This window comes from Atractosteus spatula, chromosome 4 (genome assembly GCF_055471065.1).
Source record: "Atractosteus spatula isolate fAtrSpa1 chromosome 4, fAtrSpa1.hap1, whole genome shotgun sequence".
Lineage (NCBI taxonomy): Eukaryota > Metazoa > Chordata > Actinopteri > Semionotiformes > Lepisosteidae > Atractosteus > Atractosteus spatula.
The window spans coordinates 72,798,593-72,821,170 of NC_142709.1; the positions used below are offsets into that span (position 1 = coordinate 72,798,593).

The 22,578-nt window shown below is 42.3% G+C and overlaps 1 protein-coding gene across 4 annotated transcripts in view; it reads left to right on the forward strand.

The window, feature by feature from the left end:
• Positions 1-18,595, forward strand: part of tbl1xr1a (TBL1X/Y related 1a) — a 57,167-nt gene extending 38,572 nt beyond the window's left edge. For 3 of the 4 annotated variants that reach the window (XM_088912899.1, XM_088912900.1, XM_088912901.1), the window contains exons 3-17: positions 219-287; positions 10,982-11,084; positions 11,614-11,759; positions 12,082-12,316; positions 12,555-12,687; positions 13,080-13,221; positions 13,553-13,616; positions 13,698-13,795; positions 14,220-14,280; positions 14,509-14,630; positions 14,716-14,790; positions 14,902-15,029; positions 15,220-15,385; positions 15,685-15,786; positions 16,005-18,595. In XM_088912899.1, coding sequence (XP_088769025.1) covers positions 11,027-11,084; positions 11,614-11,759; positions 12,082-12,316; positions 12,555-12,687; positions 13,080-13,221; positions 13,553-13,616; positions 13,698-13,795; positions 14,220-14,280; positions 14,509-14,630; positions 14,716-14,790; positions 14,902-15,029; positions 15,220-15,385; positions 15,685-15,786; positions 16,005-16,031 — 1,557 coding nt within the window. In that variant the 5' untranslated portion in view covers positions 219-287; positions 10,982-11,026 and the 3' untranslated portion in view covers positions 16,032-18,595. Of the gene's footprint in view, positions 1-218; positions 288-7,994; positions 8,051-10,981; positions 11,085-11,613; positions 11,760-12,081; positions 12,317-12,554; positions 12,688-13,079; positions 13,222-13,552; positions 13,617-13,697; positions 13,796-14,219; positions 14,281-14,508; positions 14,631-14,715; positions 14,791-14,901; positions 15,030-15,219; positions 15,386-15,684; positions 15,787-16,004 lie in introns of all 4 variants that reach the window. The other variant, XM_088912902.1, reaches the window with a different exon arrangement.
• The last annotated feature ends 3,983 nt before the right edge of the window (positions 18,596-22,578 follow it).

The window sequence follows — 22,578 nt, forward strand, 5'->3', positions numbered from 1 at the left end:
GCGAATCTCAGATGGAATGGACTGTAAAGGAATGGCTGTTTTATACCTACTCAATGCAAAATTGATGTGTAGCAGGGATATGAGGATTACTTGAGTTCCTGAAGGTTTCTTTAATATGCCAGTTCTTTGAATGATTAGTAAGATGTAGCTGCCATTAAATGTTTTGCTTATTCTCACTGGATGCTGCATTAGGTTTACTTTATCTTTTGTCTTTACAGGTGCTCAGACTTTTGGACAGTACCCTTGTTAAACCTTTGTGTTGTGGAAACCTCAGAGCTAATACTGTGGTAAGATTTAAACTGAATATTTTTCATTAGAACTGGTAAAATCATAAAAATCGTTTGGCAGTAAAGAATGTCTCACTGTAAAGTGACTGCTTTCCTATGTATTGTTATTCATTGTTTAGCTCTGGAGTAAATGAATATAATAAGAACTGCCTAAATAGGTTTAGCATTGATTGGAAATAAAAGCTGAAATAAGAGTATGACTAGTGTGACTTCATTGAATAACTTTATGACAATTGTTTAGAGAAACAGAGTAATGATGGCTTTATTTTTGTTACAGAAATGAAGTCATGTTCTGTTCTTGTGCTCATGTATATGGGGTGAATGCACAGGCCTGTTCTTCAAGTGCCTCAGGATAGCAGACTTTCCCAAGCCATTTCAGATAACAATCTCTTTATTTATATAACCTGTGCATTACCCTGCGTGTACCTTACTGATCAGCCGAGGAAAAGAGTATGCACCTTTTAATTTTCCCATTTGCTTATATATTCAGTAATTTAGATGTTTTGTTGTGGTTACTAAAAATCAGTCTTCAAACAGCAAGCAGATTTCTCTTTGAGCTCCTGACTTTGTGAAGGATTAAAGCAAATTTATTATTGATTGTTCTGTCAGTTCGGCAGCCAGGAAATCCTTGTTAAACCCCTTTCCAGCCACCATCCTGTTGGCCACAAGGAGTTTTTAATCTCCCTCTAGCAGCTTAAATACTAAAATTTGTAATGGCTAATCTATGGTGACATCAAATCTATAGGTTTTCCCTGGTCCGTTGACTCCTAACAGAGCTGTCTCCAAAGCACAGACTCACCAGCAGTGTTCATAGGCATATGCAATTCAAATAAATATTAGTGTTGTTGAAGCATATTTGATGTACAAAACCATTTTTTGCCTCTTCAAAATACATTTATAGCATTTTTGTCCACATTGAGCAGTTGAGGATAAGGTTTCATGCAGCTTTTAACAATCCATCTGAGCACTTAAATGTGTGAGTGATGACCAAACATAATATTGTGGGTAGTTGCTATGTCTAGTGGGATTACAGTTTCAGGGAATAAAAGCATTTTTCTCTCCTAGACATATAAGAAACATTTTAATACATTAGAAAACTAGATATGGATGTCTGGAAGTAATAGGAAATGTACTGTGACATTCTGTAGAATTTGAGGAATACAGCTGCCTTTTTTGCCTCTGACATTTTGTTTCTGGTTTATGGACTGTTTAGTTGAATCTGTGGATGAAAGCCTTAAGCAGGCAAATGTTTTAGTTCGAACTGTTCAAGGGATGTTTACAGATTATAACAACAATAATGGAAAAGTCAGTGTTTTTAGGAATTAAAGACATGCCATTGCACATTTATTAATTGGAACAATTTTCCACAACTCTCAGAAGACAAAGACTATCGAGGGTGTGCAGTGACCAAGAGCACAGCAGCCTGCTGTGTGTTCCAGGTCCAGCGCGAGAGCTCTGCACTCAAACTGTGAAGGACTCCATTCTCCTGTCCTTGCCTTACTGTCTGTGCTGAACTGGAACGCCAGTTTGCTCCTTTTCGGTCCAGCTGCTTCACAATAGGTGTGACACAGCCCTTCTTCTGCTGAAGAAATAGCTAAATGGCTATCGCTGTCTACTGTGATGGGGTATAGGTGACCTTGCCCTCTGTGTTTACAGACCTCTTTGGTCTCCTAGAAATGTGGGTTCTCTTGATCTTTGGGTTGAAATGGGTTGACCTTGTCAGGCCAATCTGCTTTTTTCTGATGTGCTGGCTAAGCATTTGTTGCATAGCATGTGTTTTTGAAAGGGGCATCTTTTTCTTCGGAGCACTGCAAGATGAAATTTATCACTAAGCAAACAATGCATTACACAGAGATGAAGCCCTGGTATTTTGTTGTGACATAACCATTGCACATTGAACTTTGATTAACATAATTCACTGGGTCTCTGAGCCCTATTAACCAATTATCTGACTGCGAGTCCTGAACTGAGCTGCATGATGAAGTCTGTTGTTATTTCAGCTGTGTTACTGTGCTCTTTGTTTCAGCTCTGTAGTACTCCAGGAGTTATGTAACAGGCTCATTTTGGAAGCAAATAATTGCCAGAACTGTACATAATTCCTTGGTTAATAAATGTTGGCGTGTGCTGGATTTGTCTGCATTCGGAGGCCTGTGACTTAAGACATCCTTGTTAAACAGGAAAGTGAGTGTTAAATTGCATGCATCAAAATGGGTGGTACAGGTCTATCTGTAAAGAGAGGTGAGAAAAAGCAGTGAGCAGGGCTAAAGCATAGACTGGGAATTCTAGCATTTCAGTGAAATGTACAAGGCTACTGTGTGAAGTAGGACGACAATTGAGGCTTTAGAATCTTTGCTTTTAGTTCTTACATCTGGTAGTCTGAAGCATAAATTTGGAAGAAAATCTCTTAAAATATGAGCTGTAGTTGATTAAACTTAATTTCTCACACATTGGAATGTACAGGATTATGCATGGATTTGTTTTCCTGTCAGATATATTCCTTTTATCAGATGTTATTTTCATGATCAAATGGTATGTATTGCGGTTAGATTTAAACCCAGCATTTTGGTCTGTAAATGTTTGCATCTGTTTTTAAGCTTACAATCTGAGCTTCTGTTTTTTCTTTACATCTTGCTTAAGTGACATGCCTGAATTCTGACACAGGCAATCCAAAGAACCACACATTCTGCATTCATTTACTCCTCGATGAACTCATCTTCCTTCTTTTCAGCTCAGCTTTAAAATATTTTTTTTCATCTGTGTAAAGGAGATGATTGTTTAGATTTTGTGAATTGAATGGCTGCCTGGTAAAGTAGTTGTTTAAAATTTTTTTCTGACCTTAAGCGAAAACCAAAAAATAGGTAAATGGCAGGAGAAAGCTGTTACATTTCTGTGACCCTGAAAGGTTTTCAAAAAATATTTTTTTAATGTGAATTAAAATGTAATTACCAGCTTAATATAGCCTTTTCACATCAACACAACACCCCATACCAGTCTTTTGTTTTTCTGTCATTTATTAAACATGCAATTACTCATTAATTTTATGATGAAAGACTTCCTGTTGTTTTCACCCTATCCTATATTTACGTATGCAAAGATAAACAGTATTGGTAGTTCTCTTTATTTTCCTATGACTTCAAGTCTTTTGTGCTGTAGAGATGGATACTACAGCAGCTCTTCTTGCAGTGCTTGAGAGAGGATGCTCTGCCCTCTGCTGGTCAGTGACTTGTCAGTGACAAGGTTGCTTTTGCTGGAGGGATAAAGACATAAAGTGGAGGGGCAGAGAGAAACTAACATTTGTCTGTTATAAAAGTTTGGCATTTTGTGTTTAGTTCAGGTCTAGAGAACAGACACATAAAGCTGCCTGAGCCACTGTACGTCTGTCGGTTTTCGGTTTTTATCGATCACTTTGTGATCAGCTGTTTTATTGCATCTCCGGCAGTGATGCGCGGGTTGACTCGCACCCTCGGGTCGGGCGGGCTCGGGTTCCTTTCTCACATCCACGGGTGGGTTGCGGGTCATAAAACAGCTGACCCGCACATCCCTAATGTCCAGGCTCCTGCTGATATTGCTGTGAGCTTCATCAGTGAGGTTCTTCTGCCGCCCTGGAGTTGCACCACTTGTTTCTGTAAAAGCCAGAACAATCTGAACGTCTCCAAGTGATACAAAACTGAAAGAGATTCAGGGCAGGGCTTTCAAATTTATATATTGGAAGATTTTTTGATGAATTGCAGCTTCACTTTTCCTTTGTAAAAAGAAAAGGGTCAATTTTTTACTTAGGCTAATTATTTCAGTCTTTAAAATCTGAAAGCGTTGGTTCCAACTGGTTCAGTGCTGCCTCTCCTGGAAGAGTGTGAGAAAGACGAAGGCTACAGACTCGCACTCTGTTCGATATAAGAAAGCTGCTTGTTCATGCCAAGGGCGTAACTTCAGTCTGAGGCGTATCTGGAAGGCGTGAGGAGAAGGAAGCCCCCACTGAAAGCTCAGTGGGAATGGGGTTGAACATGCCAACTCCACAGTGGGCACCTCGGCATGGAGTCAAACCGGGGACCCAAGAGCTGTGAGGTGGCAGTGCTCGCTGTGTCCCTGTGCCGCCCCACTCAGATCATTCTGAAGGATGTGAAAGCTTTACTTTCGCGGTACAAACCTCCGAGTGCGAACAGTACAGCTACTGTGTGTGAACAAGGACTGATTTCTGTCCCGCTGGAAACATCATGCCAGTTACTAACGGCAGCATTCAGCTGGTGTTAAAACCACTCGATTTTTCTATGGACGCTACCTGCTCTTGCATTAACCCAGCATAAAGTACAGCGGTGTCAGTACCATACCCACTGGGCAGGGGGAGAGAGTACAGTTTAACAAGACATGCGTATGTATGCTTGGTACATTTCTGCCATTTACTGGTACTGTGTTGTATTGCTCTACTGGCAGCCGAACTGGTTGAGCTGATGGAGGGTTGTTTTTCCGTGTCAGAATTGTAAATGACAGGCTTGGAGGTGCCAGACTGTAATAGCTATGATGCTGCTGGGGTTGATGATGGTGTGTCTTAATCATTTTATTCTTGGGCAGTTAAAAAGCAATTTTACATGTTGGCACTCTGCCATTGATGCTGCTGTTAATGAATAAAAAAAGAGTACACCGATGTGAACTATTATCACAATCAATTATTAAGATGAGCTTTATTTTGAAAAGCATATCGTGGTACAATGGAAATAGTTTATATTTGTATAGTTGGGCTTTCCCTTTCAACTGCTCTGACATTAGAAATACAAGAGCCCCAGGGTTGCCTTGTGATCAGGGTCAAGTAAAATAACCAAACTGTCCATGTGCTGCCTTATTACTGGTATCTGCACAGATGACACAAGTGCTATAAGGTGACATGCCTGAATTCTGACACAGGCAATGCAAAGATGCACGTTTTTTTTTAAATAAAGACCAAGACTTCACATGATGGTACCGTTTGAGATCAGATGAACCTTTAATTGGTGAGCAGTGCATTTAATGAAAGTGACTTAGAGGAGGTTGGAAGAACAGTGAGAGCTGTGCGATTGGTTTGATGTCAGACTGAGCTTGGGGAGCTCGCTCAGGGTGACGGTGAGTCAGAGGTGGAGCAGGGGCTTTAATGTCTGCTTACCACTGGCCTCCTGCCCTCCCCTGGGTACCCTCAGAGCAGGATGGCTGTGCTGCCGGGGCAGCAGCAGTGCAGGTGTTGGCTCCAGCTGGAGGGGCGTTATGATGTAATGTCCATTAGTGCTCTTCATGCTCTGTTTTCTCATGGTTACCTCCAGAACCTCATGGAAAATTACTCGATCGAGAGTTTGCTCAGCAAGAGCTTTCGCTTAGTAGGTCACTGAAGATGTCCAGATGGGTAAATGGAAGCACTCTGAAGAATAAACAAACCTCCTGGAAAAGGCGGGTAGGAATTAGGCTTTATCTGCAGGGGCAAGTTGATCCAGACCTTTATGACTTGCAGATTTTCCGTTCGTTTAGTCTGCTTTAATTTGAGGATAAGCAGGAGTCTTCACATCCTGTTAATTCACCTCCACCCCTCTTCTTGCACATTCAAGACGTGCATAGTAAAATAACAGGCTGTCAGCTGCACTCTGACATGTAAACACTGCTTTGGATTTTATAAACAGAAGTTCAGGAAACAAATTAAAAGCTCCTGCTACTTAATTCTCTCTTGACATTTTTAATCAAATTGTACTGCAAATGAGAGTTGAGTATGGTTTAGCTGCTGTGCTGTTCAGCTGTCGTACCACGGTTTGACTTCTTTAGTTGGTTGATCAGAATTCATGTGTGGTTTTGCAGGCTGGTGGTTTGCGCATGCTGAACATTGTTTTAAAATGTAAATGTAAAGCTTAAACAGCACAATACCTGTTGTAGAATATATAGACTGTATTTGGTTTAAAAAGTAGATTTTATGTTGAACTTTTAAGTACTCACAGTACTTCAATTGTTATTAATAATTACAACCTCTAACTCTTAACTAATTGTTAACTCTGTTTTGTTTTACACCCTGACTAAATGTGTTTTAAACAGTCACTTGTAACACACTTTGTCATGACATGTTAGCAGTATCACCAGACCTGAATGTGCCTGATTCTGGTCTTGGGTTTAAATTACATTATGTGTATATAATTATATATACATTATGTGTATGTAATGTGTAGATCTGTCGCCTGAAAGATGAATATGTGAATATTAGACTGGACACAGACAATAATGCAGTGAAGTAGTTTTAAGGAAAAACATCCAGTGATTTCTTTTGTCACTTCTGTTGTCGGTTTGTATTGAAAACGAAATGCTAAGGACATGTTTCATAGTGTGGAAAAAGTTTTCTGAATTGGTTACAGGTACATATGAAACAGCAGTGCAGTGATTTCACTAAATGTCATGGGCGCAGCTGTGAGCACGGCAGTCCGTGAGGCTCGTGGGGATTGCCAGAGCTGACGCGGCAGGTGTGGTGAGAGCTGCTCACCTTGGCGATCGCCCCTGCCTTCCCCAGGCGGTTCGAGAGGGACCGAGCCTCGCTCACCAGCACTGACCTGCAAGAGCGTGTCAGCCAGCAAACAAAGATGGCAGATTAGAATTGAGCGTGTGGACCTTCATATGATTCAGCTCACTCACTATAGATTTTTTTCTTAGCATACTACGCAGACTACAGGTCTGCGTGAGTGAAATACTGTGTAATGGTTATTTCAGAAGCTTAAAAATAAACATCTCCAAGAGAGTACATAGCTTTTGGAAGTACAAAAATATGTCGCTGTCACTGTTCTAGTCGCTTTATATGGACTTAAATTAAATTTCAACAGGTTGGGCGGAAAGATGGTTAATCTTGGACACATCAGGTTTTATTTACTGGGTGGAAGAAAAATGCCCTCCAGTTATTTGTCGGCCTTGATCACAGCTTTGTCTCCTAAAAGAAACTAATTATTTCCAGTTGTTTTCGGTGGAAAGTATTGACCTACCTGCCTGTGCAGGAGGTTGGTGGAGAGGGTGTAGTTTGAAAATGTAATCAGAATGAAACCGTGTGGGGAGGCGGCTTTTTTTGCTGTGCCATGAGGTGCTCTTTCAGTGGTGCAGTGGTCTCGAACCCGGTCAAGCGCAGTGTCAGTGACCTCAGTATAGCGCCTTGTCAGGAGTCCTGCTGCGTTCACCTGTGAGCAGTTTACAAAACGCGCGTTTCCCTGCCCTGTCATATTTAAGTTTGAGTTTATTTTTTAGTTTCCCCCCTGATATATGTCCAGATATCAGTAAAGACTGTTCTTGCAACCTCATTACTGGGGCTTGCCTGTTTCGTCTGCACCCTAATCATATCCCTAAATTCTTGGTGTATCACTGTAACAACAGTTCTAGTGTTCAACTTCGTATTTCACATTAATCATAAAAGCACTTGCCTTATTTTGTTTCCTAGTTATCTTTTAACCTTTTTTTCTGTTTTAAGTGCTTATGATAAGATTTGTTTTGCAAGTGTTCTGTTGTCTCTGAAGCCAGTTTAAATTAAATTAAAAGGGTTAAATGGCAAAATTATGCAAATGGATTGACCTTGGAGATGCATTCCTCAAAAATGCTACGTCACAAGTTTCATTTTTAATTTGTGCGTTTTTGAATGAAGTGCTGTTAAAGGCAGCTAAAAACCATGTATAATTACTAAATTAATTTGGTCTCTTCCTGTTGCTAATCTTCCTCTCCTTCCTAATCCTGTAGAAGATGTCTGTGTTCTGCTCGATGCTTTCCTTGTCTTTTCTGATCGTTCAGATAAGGTTAGTGGGCTTATCAGTACGTTTATATACAATATACATGATATATAACTGAATAATGGTCCCAAATCAAGTTAATCTGCCGGGAATGTTTGCTGTTGACAGTTGGGCTCTGTGGATGCCGTTGCATCATCTTCTAGGGCTGTTCGTAAACAGATTAATTGCACTCTCTCCAGCCAGAAGCTTAGAGCTCTAACATAGCTGCTCTCTTAACAATGTCTTTTTCAGCTCATGTCCTGTGGGATGTTTTGCCAGGCGTGAATTAAAAACCAGTCATTTCTTAATGCACTACAATATTAACTAAAAGGGCAGTTCCTGAGCAAACGAATAAAAAGTAGCCACATGGCTACTGTTAGGCAAGGTAGTCTTTGATTCTGTAATATACTGTAAATTAGACAGTAGGCGCATCATTGTAAAGCCACAACATTGCAGTGCTTGAAGGCTTATATTGATACATGTGACAGCAGATGTAGAAAGTCGTTTCCCTTTTGAACGGAACAGCACTCTTAACTGAGGAATGTGGTCAGTAGGATAAGGATAAACACCACGCTGATGGGGATTTAATGCAAGCGTACTTGGAGGTAAAATGCACTGATTCAGGTACTCGAGTTGATTCTGAAATGTGGAGCTCTTAATACGGTTTGGTTTAGACAAATATATTAATTTCGCATTTTTAAAATCGTTTATCTGGAATGTTTATTTTTTAGGATCAAATGACCTTTTGCTTAATATTTCAGTTGTTACTGGACCACCTGGTAGACACAAAAAAATTCTGTCTTTGGCAGCACTGTTTGGTGATTCAGATCCTTCTGTGGTGTATGGGATCTGTATCTGTGCGCTACTGAAACATAACATGAATGAGTGATGTCTGATACAAGCAGACAGTCCATTTGTAATCAGTGTCATATTTTGCACATCGTGCATCATCTTCCGGAAGTGTCTTTTGCTATGAGTGATTCTGTTGCTCAGGTACTAAAAGTTACCTGTGAATATCCTGTGAGAACTACAAGTCATGCTCAGTATAAGCCTGGCAGGAAGACGTTTGCGTCGGCTACGGCACCACATCCGTCATTTAACGCACAATCTGTCCGTCGAGTAGTGGTTCCAACTGTAGAGATGTCTTCGTAATATAATAGAGTATTAAAATGTCACATTATTTATAGGAAGCTTAATGTCTAAATATAGATAGCACTTAATCTCATCACTAACATTTAGAATTCCCTTGAGCTTTTTTTCTTATTTTATCAGCTGTGTATTTTTTGCAGAAAAAAGGAAACATGTTTGGGTTTCTGCTCATTTTCAGCAGCACTTTTTCCACTGATGTAACCGTTTGTAGTGATTCTGAGGCCTATTGTTCCAGTTTTTAAAAGCCTTTTGCTGCCCAAGAGCCTGAAGGGCTGTGCAGGCAGTGCCATTAGCAGGGAGAAGTCCGTGCCTCTGGAGCTGCATCAGCCTCATAGGACAACAGTTGGCCCTTGTTTAGGAACCACCTGACAAACATGAGAGATGCACAGCGTGCTCCCGGGAGCTACAGAACAGTGCTTCCGGTTTGTAATAGGAGGTTTACTGAAATATTATCGTGATGATAATATAGTTTTATAGCTTTATAGTTGTGTAATATCATGCTGATCTCTGTTTCCTGATATACCGTTTGTCTGAAATTGAATTAACCATGATTTTACTTCTAAAACGGACAATGCAGGCTATAAATACAGGACAGGCTTCTTTACGCACAGTGTTGTACTTGTCTTGAACAGAGTTCCTGGTCAAGTGGCAGAGGACCAAACTCTGCGGTCATTCCAGAAATAGCTGGACAAAGTTTAACACTCCGCTACTAAGCCGCCACATGAGCAAAATGGGATTTATATCCTGTTTTTATCTGCAATCTTTGTTATGCTCATATATCTTTTTTCTATTTCTGTCTTAGAAAAGTGAACTTAAAACTGCTGTTTTTTGCTTTTTCTGAGAACAAGTGGGTTAATCTTAATGGTGTTCTGCTAGCTACCTTGCTGTAAGCATTTGAAAGCATGAAGTGTGATAGCTTGAAATAATGTGATATAACATGACACTTAACTTCTACCTGATCTTATGCAAGAACTGGTAATTGGCTCAAATGCTTGTTTGGAAAGGCATCTGTGCATAGATAAGTACGATCATCACAATGGCTAAAACACCTGCTGCTGTTTTATGTGTTTTAGGGTTTGTTTGTGGCACTAAGTCAGTTCAAGTACACCCACCCATCCTTCAATTTCTGAACACCAGTGCATTTTCATACCTGTTTCTTGTACTTGTGAAGAGATTATCGCTACAATGAAGGTGTGTCCATAGCAGCTGAAGGGAACCTCCATCCTTATGGTACAAACTCCCCCAGCACAGGTCCTCTGTGCATTGCTGCACGTTTTTAGCTTGCTTGCTGTACTAGGGATAATCACCGTTTTTAGAATTGACCACAAGCATCAGTGTTCATACTTTGACGATTCAGGGGTAAAAACAAATAATGCTGGATGATTTTCGAATCCTTAGAAACAACTTGATAATACTTAATACATGGGTTTTAGAACTGATATTCTGCCACGACGTTCTAGTGGCAGTGGGCGCTGCAGTTTTGTTTTTGAAGAGGTGTTACTTGGTTGTCCACTTCTGACAGTGGCTTTGTGTACTCTGAAAAGGAACTTAAGCAGGAAGTATTTAATGTGTCTGCCACCTTTGTACATTTGTGAAAATTAATGTTTGCAAGCTACATAATGAAAACGTAATATAGAAGAATTTTTTTACATTGCAACACAATTTACAAAACAGGAGGGACTCAACTACTTTTTTTAATTAGTAAGAAATTGTATAATAATTTTTGAATAATGTTTTGTAATTCATATCTATAACCTGCTGCTGTCCATTCATGGAATGTATCTGATACAGGGGTTTCTCTGCCTGCAGGCCAGGGACCCTTGTGCTGACCTCATGGTTTAACCAGGAGTAAAGATGAGCATAAGCAGTGATGAGGTCAATTTCTTGGTGTACAGATACCTACAGGAGTCAGGTAGGCCCACCACAACTGGGTTTCATTTTCTAAAGAAACACTGAAAATCTGCGCAGGGAAATGACGGACTTTATTAGATTCCATGTTTGCTAATGCCGACGGTTATTTTAGAGTGCGGCGGGACTTTTTATCAGACTTTATATGCATGCCATTTCTTTCAGTTAGAATTTCTAACCATAATGAACTGGCTACAATATTGAAGGTGACTTGTGAGCTGTCTGATGAAGCAGTTCATTGTCTGCTGATGTTGACATCCGCACCCAGGAAGCAGAAAACCCTTCTTGGTTCTGTACTGTTGGCTGGGGCTATGAAAAGTTAAGATATCAACACAAAAACAGTTCAATTCCATCGCAGATTTAGTCATGACCTTTTGTTTTATAATGAGGGACGCAGATTTTCATTTTAATTTTAACCAAATACTTGTGTGCCACCAAATGTACATTCAAGCAGAAATAAAGATGGCTAAGAGCTCTATTTGTCTGTGAACAGGTAACTGATTCCACACTAATTGTTCTGGTGCCTCTGGCAGGGTTTTCCCATTCGGCATTCACCTTTGGCATAGAGAGCCACATCAGCCAGTCCAACATTAACGGCGCCCTGGTGCCCCCCGCTGCTCTTATTTCGATCATCCAGAAAGGCCTGCAGTATGTGGAAGCAGAAGTCAGCATCAACGAGGTGAGGCTCCTGTCCTCCAGTCGGGTCAGCTCGTGTGTTCGTGTCCAGCCATGCAGATCGGAAAACGCACAGACATGTAGGGTCTAGGCTGAGGGACATTTTTATCATCTTCATCTGGAAAGACGAGGTGGAATTTGCTCGTGCTCACGTTCCTTCCAGGCGCCCAGCAGACGAGTCCTTTTATTCTGCTTGACCTCAGAAGTATTTAAGTCTTAAAAAGCAGGGAGATCAGGCTGAGGTGTCCCTCCAGCGCTGCAGCCGAGGGGCTTCTGGAAACTCCTGCGGAAGGGGGAGGGCTGACGGCCTGCGGTTTGTTCCCCAGGACGGCACTCTCTTCGATGGCCGGCCGATCGAGTCGCTGTCTCTGATAGACGCCGTCATGCCCGACGTGGTGCAGACCCGGCAGCAGGCTTACAGGGACAAGCTTGCCCAGCAGCAGGCTGCTGCCGCCGCTGCTGCCGCGGCCGCCGCCTCGGCGACAGCCAACCAGCAGGGAGTGGCGAAGAACGGCGAAAACACCGCCAACGGGGAAGAGAACGGAGCCCACGCCTTGCCCAGTGAGTACGCCAGCTGTGTGGAGCTCTGAAGGGCCAGCATGCCAAGGCCCATCTTCAGCTGGTTGGCTTGGCCTGTTGGCACACCAGTAACCACATGGGATTCTTACAAGCATTTCAAACATGGCAACAGGTGTTTGCTGTATGTTGCAGCTGAAGTAGTTCTGCGGCTTCATAAGGCTTCACACGATGCCATCCCGATTTCCTCAGGGAGCTCACTGTTCTTACTGCGGTTTTCCAGACAACCATGCCGATATGATGGAGGTGGATGGTGATGTGGAAATTCCCCAGAACAAGGCCATGGTTTTGCGAGGCCATGAGTCAGAGGTTTTCATCTGTGCTTGGAACCCAGTCAGCGACCTCCTGGCTTCTGGGTAGGTTTTCCAGGCTGAACGTACTTGAGCCCGCAGTGATTTTGGCATTCTTTGATTTTTCTCTCCCAGGTTTGCAACTACAGTCCTGAAAAAAAAAAAGTATGTAGCATCTGTAATCGGCTTCAAGTGAGACCGTGCTAGTGTGCTAATATCTGGTGCAACACTGCCACCATCAGGGTGAGCTTCAGTATTGCAGTTACAGCACCATGATGTGAAATCAAAGACGAAATAATCTTTTTGGATATAAAAACAACTCGGAATAAAGTGATCATGGGGGGGGTGGGGGGATCACTTAGCCAAGCTCCATTTCGGATGAGGGCAGGATCATGGCTTTGGTCCAGCCAGCTGTGTGCTGCAGGCCCGCTGACGTGTGTTGACCCGCGCGTCCCCAGGTCCGGCGACTCGACGGCGCGCATCTGGAACCTGAGCGAGAACAGCACCGGCAGCTCCACCCAGCTCGTCCTGCGGCACTGTATACGCGAGGGGGGGCAGGACGTGCCCAGCAACAAGGACGTCACGTCGCTAGACTGGAATGTGAGTGCCGTGCCAGTGGGCAGCCCTTTCCCACCACAGGTGCCGTTTCGGTTAAGGTATTAATATGTGAAGCCAGTTCTCTCGTAAATCAGTGTACAGGAGTGTGGCTTGATAAATGTCGCTTTTTTTAAGCGTACCCATTTAGGTCTCAGGTGCTTACAACTTAAGTGCTGAGGGAACTGTCGTTTAGACTCCAGAATCCCAGATTAATCTGGGAGATTCCTGCGCTGAGATGCTCCGTGTGCACATCGCATGCTGAAGTGCGTTTCACATTGTCCTTTTTTTGTCTGTTGGAGTGCCACCTCACTGACCTATGTTCTTCTGATCACAGAGTGAAGGTACACTGCTAGCAACGGGCTCTTATGATGGATTTGCCAGAATATGGACAAAAGATGGTGTGTTCCCCCTTACATTTTGTAAATACGAAACAAATGTTTTCTGCACGAACACCAGCTGAAATTATTTTGAATTTCCAGGTAATCTTGCCAGTACCCTGGGTCAGCACAAAGGTCCTATTTTTGCTTTAAAATGGAATAAAAAAGGAAACTTCATCCTTAGTGCCGGCGTTGATAAGGTAAGATAATTTATTGATAGAATTTAAAATACTTCTACACTAAAATGTATTAGTGTTGTTATACTAACCCAGGAAATGGTACAGCTTGTGCAGAAGTGATCATCTGCAACACTGCCAGCACTTAGTCTGTTGTGGCCCTTGGTCCTTGAAACACACGTGGTTTCTGCTGGGGACTGGGTAATCGTCACAGAGCTCGCTACAAGCCTGGTGCTTTGGCAGAGAAGTGCTAGATTTGTTCCATTCTGTGTGATTTGGGCGTTACGCAGCTCATGTCCCTATTGTGTGGGCATGTTTTCCTGTGTGTTTATACTGGTAGTTTCCCCAGAGCAGAGGTCTGACTCCTACTGGTCAGGGTCAGCACTTCGCGGACAAGGGATGTTGAGACAGATTCAATCAGCTGCACTTGCTTTTTCTCCCCCCACAGACTACAATCATCTGGGATGCGCACACAGGAGAGGCAAAACAGCAGTTTCCCTTTCATTCAGGTGAGCTGCAGGATTCCTGGTTGCGAACTGTAAAACCGCACTTCAGTGTAATTGCAGGGGTCTATATAAATATTTCTATGTGTATACGCTGTAAATGCATGAAATAAATGATCTTTTGCTTACCTGTTTTATGCGGAATGTTATAAAGTTTCAGTCAGAGTGCCCACAGTAACAGTTCCGTCCTCCATGCTGGATAACCTGAAGACGTACTGCTTGTATGACTTACAGCTCCTGCACTAGATGTGGACTGGCAGAGCAACAACACCTTTGCGTCATGCAGTACAGACATGTGCATCCATGTCTGCAAGCTTGGACAAGACAGACCCATCAAGACATTCCAAGGGCACACAGTGAGCATCCTGTCATTTCCTTTTGTGTGCTCTGCAGTGGGAACGGTCAACGACAGGCTTCAGTGTTCATTTCTTTCATTTCCAGAATGAAGTAAATGCAATCAAGTGGGATCCTACTGGCAATTTACTGGCATCCTGTTCTGATGACATGACTTTGAAGGTAAACTGAAGGAGTTTTTCCTCCTTTCGCCTTTTGTTTAGAAGTTGGTCATGCATTATGCGTGTTATGTTTAACATGATGGAGATCTTACTTTTTCTATTTTCTTTTAAGATATGGAGTATGAAGCAGGATACTTGTGTCCATGATTTGCAAGCGCACAACAAAGAAATATACACTATCAAATGGAGCCCGACTGGACCTGGAACCAACAACCCAAACGCCAGCCTTATGTTAGCCAGGTCTGTGTGACTGAGCTTGTCTACTTCATGCTGGACTGTTCTTTTTTCCCCAGACGTGGCTCATGTAACACTGACCGCCTGCAGAGTGTCAAAGGGCAGGTGGCTGACAGAGCCTGTGTGTCCTGTTAGTGGAAGACTCCTTGTTTCTCAGCGTAACATTTGCTCATGTCTGTGTTTTTTTCCCCCGCAGCGCATCGTTTGACTCTACTGTTCGGTTATGGGATGTAGACAGAGGCATCTGCATCCACACGCTGACCAAACACCAGGAGCCCGTGTACAGCGTAGCCTTCAGCCCAGACGGCAGGTACCTGGCCAGCGGCTCCTTCGACAAATGTGTCCACATCTGGAACACACAGGTAGGCTCGTGCTCTGCCGCCGCGTAGACTCTCTCTGCAAAACCTGTGCCAGTTGTGTTATTCGCAGCATTTTAATACATCCTTTATATTTATCATTACAAAAGATCCGCTGCTGTGGCAGGGGTGTTTAATTTTCTAGAGGTGCTCAAAGTGTTGATACATCGCGGGCCTCTGTGGTGCCAGGTGTTTCTGAAGTCGCACGTGCTGGTTGAGATGGCGCGCACCGTGTGAAGAGCTGTTTCAGTCTGCCGCGCCAGGTGGCAGGATTCCAGTAATTTTCTGTTGTACCTGTTTTCCAGACGGGTGCTTTAGTCCATAGCTACAGGGGGACGGGTGGCATCTTTGAAGTTTGCTGGAATGCAGCAGGAGACAAAGTGGGAGCAAGCGCATCAGACGGATCTGTAAGTTGTCAAGATTTACAGAGGGTCACCTGCTGCCTGTCTGTTCGCACAGGTGCTGGCAGGGTGCCCTGCTTTTCACTCATGTCGGTGGCATGGTACTCAGTGTGGGAAGTGTAATATGGAATGATTGTGGATCATGTGGATAAAGTTTTTAATTATTAAAATAAAGGCACACGAGGAGCGTGACCTCACACATGCAATACTTGTTGTTTTCGCAGGTTTGTGTGTTAGATTTGCGGAAATAACGCTGCTAAGTTGGAAGCCATGGACCGACTATGAATGTGTACATAGCCAAAATGACTGTCCCTGCCCCCTGTACTGCTACAGTCCCACCTGAACCATGGCCAGCCACTACAGCCCAGCAACCACGGCCCGGAGGGGAGCGTCCTCCGGATCGGCTCTCCGGGAGCTGGAAGGGTTTCCTCCCACACGGAATTACAAGGAAAGGGACGTTTCCGATTGAAGACCGTAAAAGTACCAAAATCTGAAAGATCTTTTTATTTTCCTTCTCAGACCAGTCAGCGAGATGATTTAAAAAAAAATCTCTTTGGTAGAGCAGTTTGTGTGTGCAGACATATCGGCTTCCCTTAATCCCGTGGCCGTTGAACTCTTTTTTTTTCCTTTAGAAACGTTTAACAGTTTTTTAGGTTACAGCTGCATGAAGTAGAGGAATGATTTGGATTCCTCTGTTTCTTTTCTCCTTGGACAGAAGACGTTAAATGAAAAAACAGAAATGTCTTTGGTACTTTGTTTTATGGTTCTTAACATTGTGGGGGACTCCAAGGTTTTAAAATGATCAGTTTCACTTTTACTTATTCTTCAATGGTAGTTTTGATGCTATGGTTTTACTGGTGACATCTAAATGCAGTAGTTTTTTTTAAAGGGGACATTTATTCAGCCAGATTTAAAGGATTACAAAAATAAAATGGGCACAAAAAATTAGAGAAGATGCAATCTGCATCATTTTGCTTTAAAACCATAATTATGGTTGGATTGTGCACTATTGATAGAGCGACATTATTAAAAAAATGTTCATCGATCTTTCTGGACAAAGGTTGACTGCTGTAGCTGTTACTAGAATGCACCATTCATTAGTAAACTGCAGATGACTTTAGTCAGTGAGTAACTAGACTCCAGTATTAATGACTGATGACATTGGTAACTTTTAAAAAGATGTCCACAAGAATAGGTGACATCCACAGTTTGTGGTCCCTCTCAGTACATCATGAAGAAAAGGGAAGACTTGCTCTAAGTTTCTTTTTTTATGACCGACAGTATTTTATGCATTTTGGACTGGTGTTGGGGTCTTGCATTTTTGTATACTCTAGCTTTTATTTTCAGTAAATTTTCATGATCCAGAAGTTTTGCTTAATTATGATAAATAACTTGTAGCATTCTTTTCTTGTGCTTAAAATGTTTCGTCTTTTGTTTTAACAACCTTATTTTTACTTAGCCAGCACTGTACCTTCTTGATCAGCTCTAAAACATTGTGCTTAGTAAGAACTGGAATCCACTTTTATTTTAATCAGTCCTTGCATCTTTAGTGTTGTTGAAACAAAGCTTTACTCAGTAATAACTTTTTTGAAGAATAAAAAATGACACTTAAAGCAAGTCTGGGTGTTGGGCAGGGAGAATGTGTGTAATTGGTAATTGTGACATGGAACAACAATGTAATTATATATGTCCGAGTTATCACAGGATATGATTTTATATACTACTCATATGTAAGGGTAGTTTTTAAATTAAACTCTGTATTGTTACCTTTTAATGAACACACTTTACTGTGTGCTATATGCATTATGTGGACATGAAGTCTTTACCATGCGATTGCAAGCTTATCTGAGGATCGCCTTTATAAAATACCATTAGACAGTCATAGCAAAACAACACCCTTTTATTAAATGTGAACAAAGTCCTAAAAATCCTGGTTTATCTTTTATGATTTCCCCCCCCTTCTTACTATAGAGCCACCCATAGTGAATTAATACTGCTTGAATTAAATGTCCCAGTGTTGGGTTCAGCCTTGGTGTTTTAATTATATTTGCCTGAAGAAAAAGCACTTCAATTGTCTGTCAGGCTGAGTCACCATACTCATTTATGGCCCCTGTATTTTCTGTTGAAATAATTATGTATACTTTCAAGTCAGAGGTCTTACTAGATAGGTTTTTCCTTTAAGATGTGGGACGGAATGCACTTCTTCTACATAGCAGCATTCCATGTTACTGTAATGAGCACACAACTACTGCGACATTTGTTTTTGTATGCCTTATGATGTGTTCTGTTAGAATATCATTTAATTTTACAGTCTTTTAAATTTTATACAAATAGTATTTTGAAATGTGCTTTAATTTTGTCTACTTCAACGTGGATAGTATCATCTGGACACTTCTGTTTGCAGTCTATGGCAGTGGAATGGTATTTTATAATTTTGTTTTTTAAATGAACATGCTTTCTACACTGGAGTTCAGTGTCTGCCTCCCCTGTTCTCTCCCCCTACGTTTATGAGGTGTGCAACCAGGCCCAGGACAGTTTTGTACTCTGAAAACTTTTATAATTATGATTTCTTTGTAGCTGTCGAAGCAAAAGAGAAAATATTAGGTGTACCGTACTATCTTGAATCATGTAAATATCACACAAGATTAAAGATTTTGGGTTCCACGTTGCATAATAGTTGCCCACGCCCACCCTTTGTTTTCTCTTAAAAGAAATCACTTTTTGTTGCAGATTCCCTTTGCATTGTATTGATCTGACAGTTGTAATTTGATTCAGATCTGAAAAGAAGTCCAGAATAAAATATATTTTGATATTATCTCAGTGGTTTCCTTTTTAACATCGGTGCGGCATCACTGAAGCTTCTTCCAGTGTCCTTTCATGTTGTGCTCCAGGGACGTTACTCCACTTAGTGGCCAGACTGTGGGAAAGGAGGACTGACAGTGGAGGAAAGGGCTCCTGTTCCAGCTCTCTCACTCAGGGGCCACCTGGCTGCGCGGTGTTGCAATGCAGCCGATAATTCAGTGTATCCGCTTCACAGAGGCCAGCATGTGGGGCAGCTGAGGTCTTGACGCGGCACTGTGAAACAGGGAGTAAGTGCCTGTATCCTGCACTGTGTTCGTCCAGCGCAAATCCAGTGAGCAGTTGGTAAACGGAAGTGCACATGCATATATTCACAAAGGGCCACAACTCTGTTTACTAAAGTTGCTAGAACATGCATAGCAAATAATCTCCTGTGCATTAAAAAATTACAAGTACAATAGAGCAGAGTACATCTTTGTATAAAACCACTGATGGAATCTTATTCATTACGTGGCTTGCTTTTGTTTCTGAAGTGTAGTGTGAAGCCATTATTGTAATAACTTGCCTTTATGAGCTGAAATGGGCTTTGTTAAAATGTGCAGCAGAGCTGTACGGCACTTCAAGGATGATTTAAAAAGGGATGGAAGTGTCAGATAATGAGGGCTGTTCTCAGCTGTGACTCTTGTACAAGGATGCTTTTAAGAAGGCTTAGGCCAGGAAAATACATCACCTTTAATTGCATAAGATCCGCAGTATTTCCAGCTGCCGATGGAGACTGCATGACCTCATGCGCCCGATGGAGATGTTGGGCAGGCAGGACCGGGTCTGTCCAGTCAGAAGAGGCAGGGTGCGGATGACACTGTACCCCACTGCCAAGAGAAAGCCAACAGGCCAGTGACAACGCAGACAGAATGACCGATTGGTGCCGAGCGCCGCCAAGGGCAGGTGTCTGCATCAGGAGCAGGAAGCAGGGATTTTCATCTCCAGGCAGAACTGAAAAACAACCACATCAAAACCTTTTTTTATTTTGTGCACTTCAGACGCCTGGAGCGGGAGGGAGACCTGAAAGCGTGCACGCAGACGGAAAGAGACTTCTGTCCTGAAGGATAATGAACTGGAAATGATATATTTCCTCCTCTCAGCCACAGGTCGCTGGCTGGGTCAGCCCTTTAATGTCAAGGACTGCTTAGCCTTTTCAAGGTCCCGGTCCTTTCCACCGGCCCTTGGCAGTTAGTTTTATAGCCTTTTAAGTGTAAGGCCTGCAAGTAACCGTTGGACATGGAGTGGAAGTGGAAACTGTCTCCAGACAACCCCCTCCTCAGTGCAGATCAACAGGAGTGACGATGCCCAGGATGCTTCCATTTAGTACTGGGGGCAAAAAGTCACAAGCTTCCACTTTTATCCATTGCTTTGCAATAAGATGTCTTTTATTACTGTTTCGAAAATCATTTAGCCATCCCACTATATACATTTGATGTACAGCTGAAATAAAACACTTGCATACCTAGAACATGAATAACACATGTATACTGAGTGTGCACCACGCCAACCATGAGCTCCAATAAGTCCCATTGCACCTTAAACAGATGATAATATACTACTATAGGAGCCCACCCTGAAAATGTGTTACACGTTTCACAATAAGACCGAGGTACTAAAGCACCAACCTGCTGCACCACATAAAACCAGATTGGATTGGTCTTCTCAGTAAGATGATGATGATGATGATGATGTTTAAAGCAGGTCAGTCAGGGAATCGCATGTTGTTGGTAAAAACAAACTACAGTATCGACTCGTTTTATGCAAAATATTTTTACGCGAATATTTCACAATGCAACTTGATTCCCGAGTGCGGAGTTCAAAGTACGTACCTAAACAATGCTCCTTACAGCAGAACGACTAACAAAGAGGAACTAACCTTGGAGTCTAACGAGAAAGAAGCCGCTTTGACTGGCGGCACCGGAGAAAACTGCAAGGAGCTCGTCTCCCGCATCGACCTCTGCTTCCGTTTGCGCTCGTGTGTTCATGGCGTCTTACGCGCAAAATAATAGTTATCCTACAAATGCAGGGCCTGGCTGTGCCTCACGCCAGCAGTGAACATGTTCAACTGGGTGAGCCCAGTGTTTTCTAGCTTTTCATTACTAACAGATCCCTGTATTGAACAATTGCATTACTCACACTTTCTATTCTTTTAAGCATTTGTTTGAGATGCTCACCTCCACTTAAATATTCTCTTATCCTATAGATCAGCTATAATATTATACATCTTTATGCATACCTTTATATATCTATATCTTTTTTACTATTCTAACTTAACTGTACTCTAGTTAACATTTAGAGTTTGTAAGTAAATACAATTTGAAACAAACTTTTAAGAAGCTTTATAGGATGACAAATGCCTCATTAAGCAAATAATTGGTTCAATGAAGAGTTTTAATTAAGTAAATGAGGGCTCAGCTGGAGTGAAAGGCAGTAAACACTATGGTTACTAGAGTGCGTTCTACTTAGGAACAAGTAAAGGTTTACTCCCTGCTGAAAGGAGAAGAAAAAGACAATGTTTTGGCTGTGGAGCCTTCTTCGGGTGTGAGTGTTTACGAGTCGAAGACGGCTCCACAGCCGAAACATTGTCTTTCTTTTCTTCTCTTTTCAGCAGGAATAAACCTTTACTTGTTCCTTTGCAGCCTACGCATGCTGACGCAACTCCCTACTCCAGCTACTTCAGTCTTATTTATTCATACAATGTGACTGAAAGTCATGGAAGTCTTCAGTTTTTGGTGCACCAAAATACATCTGGGTTTCCATGCTAAATCCTCTTGTATTTACAGCTCAGTATACGTATATGACTAATTTGGAGGTTCCTTCGTGTGTGTGTGTGTGTGTATATATATACACAGTACATCTTACAAGAGATGTTTCAGGGATATGGTGATGTAAGAGGAAACTTACATCTTGGAAATAAAATTGATGATGAATATTAACTAGCAAGGGAGAAACTCTTGTCCATGCCCTGTGGATGGACAAATGACCTCATCTGTAAACTTCCTTAATATTCATTCTCATTATTCATAGCAACTGCTGTGACCTCGTAACCCTGAAAGAAGCTCCTTGTCAGATACATGTATAGGCCACTTTCACTGGTCAAAGTTAGATATGCTCTGCTGATGAGCGCCAATGGTTTACTGCATGTAAAAGGTGCAATTAGAATTCCGCTCAGACAATCCTGCCTCCCAGCATTGTGAAACTCAATGGGATCAGACATCTAACCTACTTGGAGTCCAGCCTCCAGAATGAATGATGACAAAAGGCCAGAGCTAATTATATTCATTCAATTAACATATAATGGGCAGAGCCCATTAGTATTCTTTCTCTTAACGCATATACGTTTTAGAGCTGTTGTTCGTAACCTTTTCTGTGAGTGCGACCCCCTCACTCAATGAGATAGTTGCACTTGCCTAGAGGCAGAGAAGACGACTATGCTGGGGATTTGCTGGGCTGAGTCAAAGACACAGCTCACCTCCGACCCTGAAAGGATCTCTGGATTTGTTCTTCATGCACATTGGCACTGGGTAGCCTGACGCACAAAGAGAGGCTGAAGCGAACGGGAGACTTTGTTTTCAAGGTCTTGTTACTCAGGCCTTGGCGTTCTCCTCGCACTGAGATCCAAACAAGCAGCCAAACTCCGCGAACATCTGCTTCAGAGCCAAGTCCCTTGTGAGACCAAGCAATGATTCGTCACATTCAGGCGGTAATCCTGTGCAAGCTGTCCCCGAACATGGATTTCTAATCCATCCGTCTGTGGTGGAGACCACCATGTTTTCAGGAAAATGCTCGCAAAACTGTCTTTTAGGTGCATCCGAATGTGCCCCGCTAGCGGTCTTTAAATCAGCTTTTGGCACACGTGCTCACGTGTATTTCCCAGACGTGTTTGCCGTAATGCATGATGTCTGATCCACCACTGAATTTTGTCAGAAAGATTGAAGAGTGTTTTTTCCCCATGAA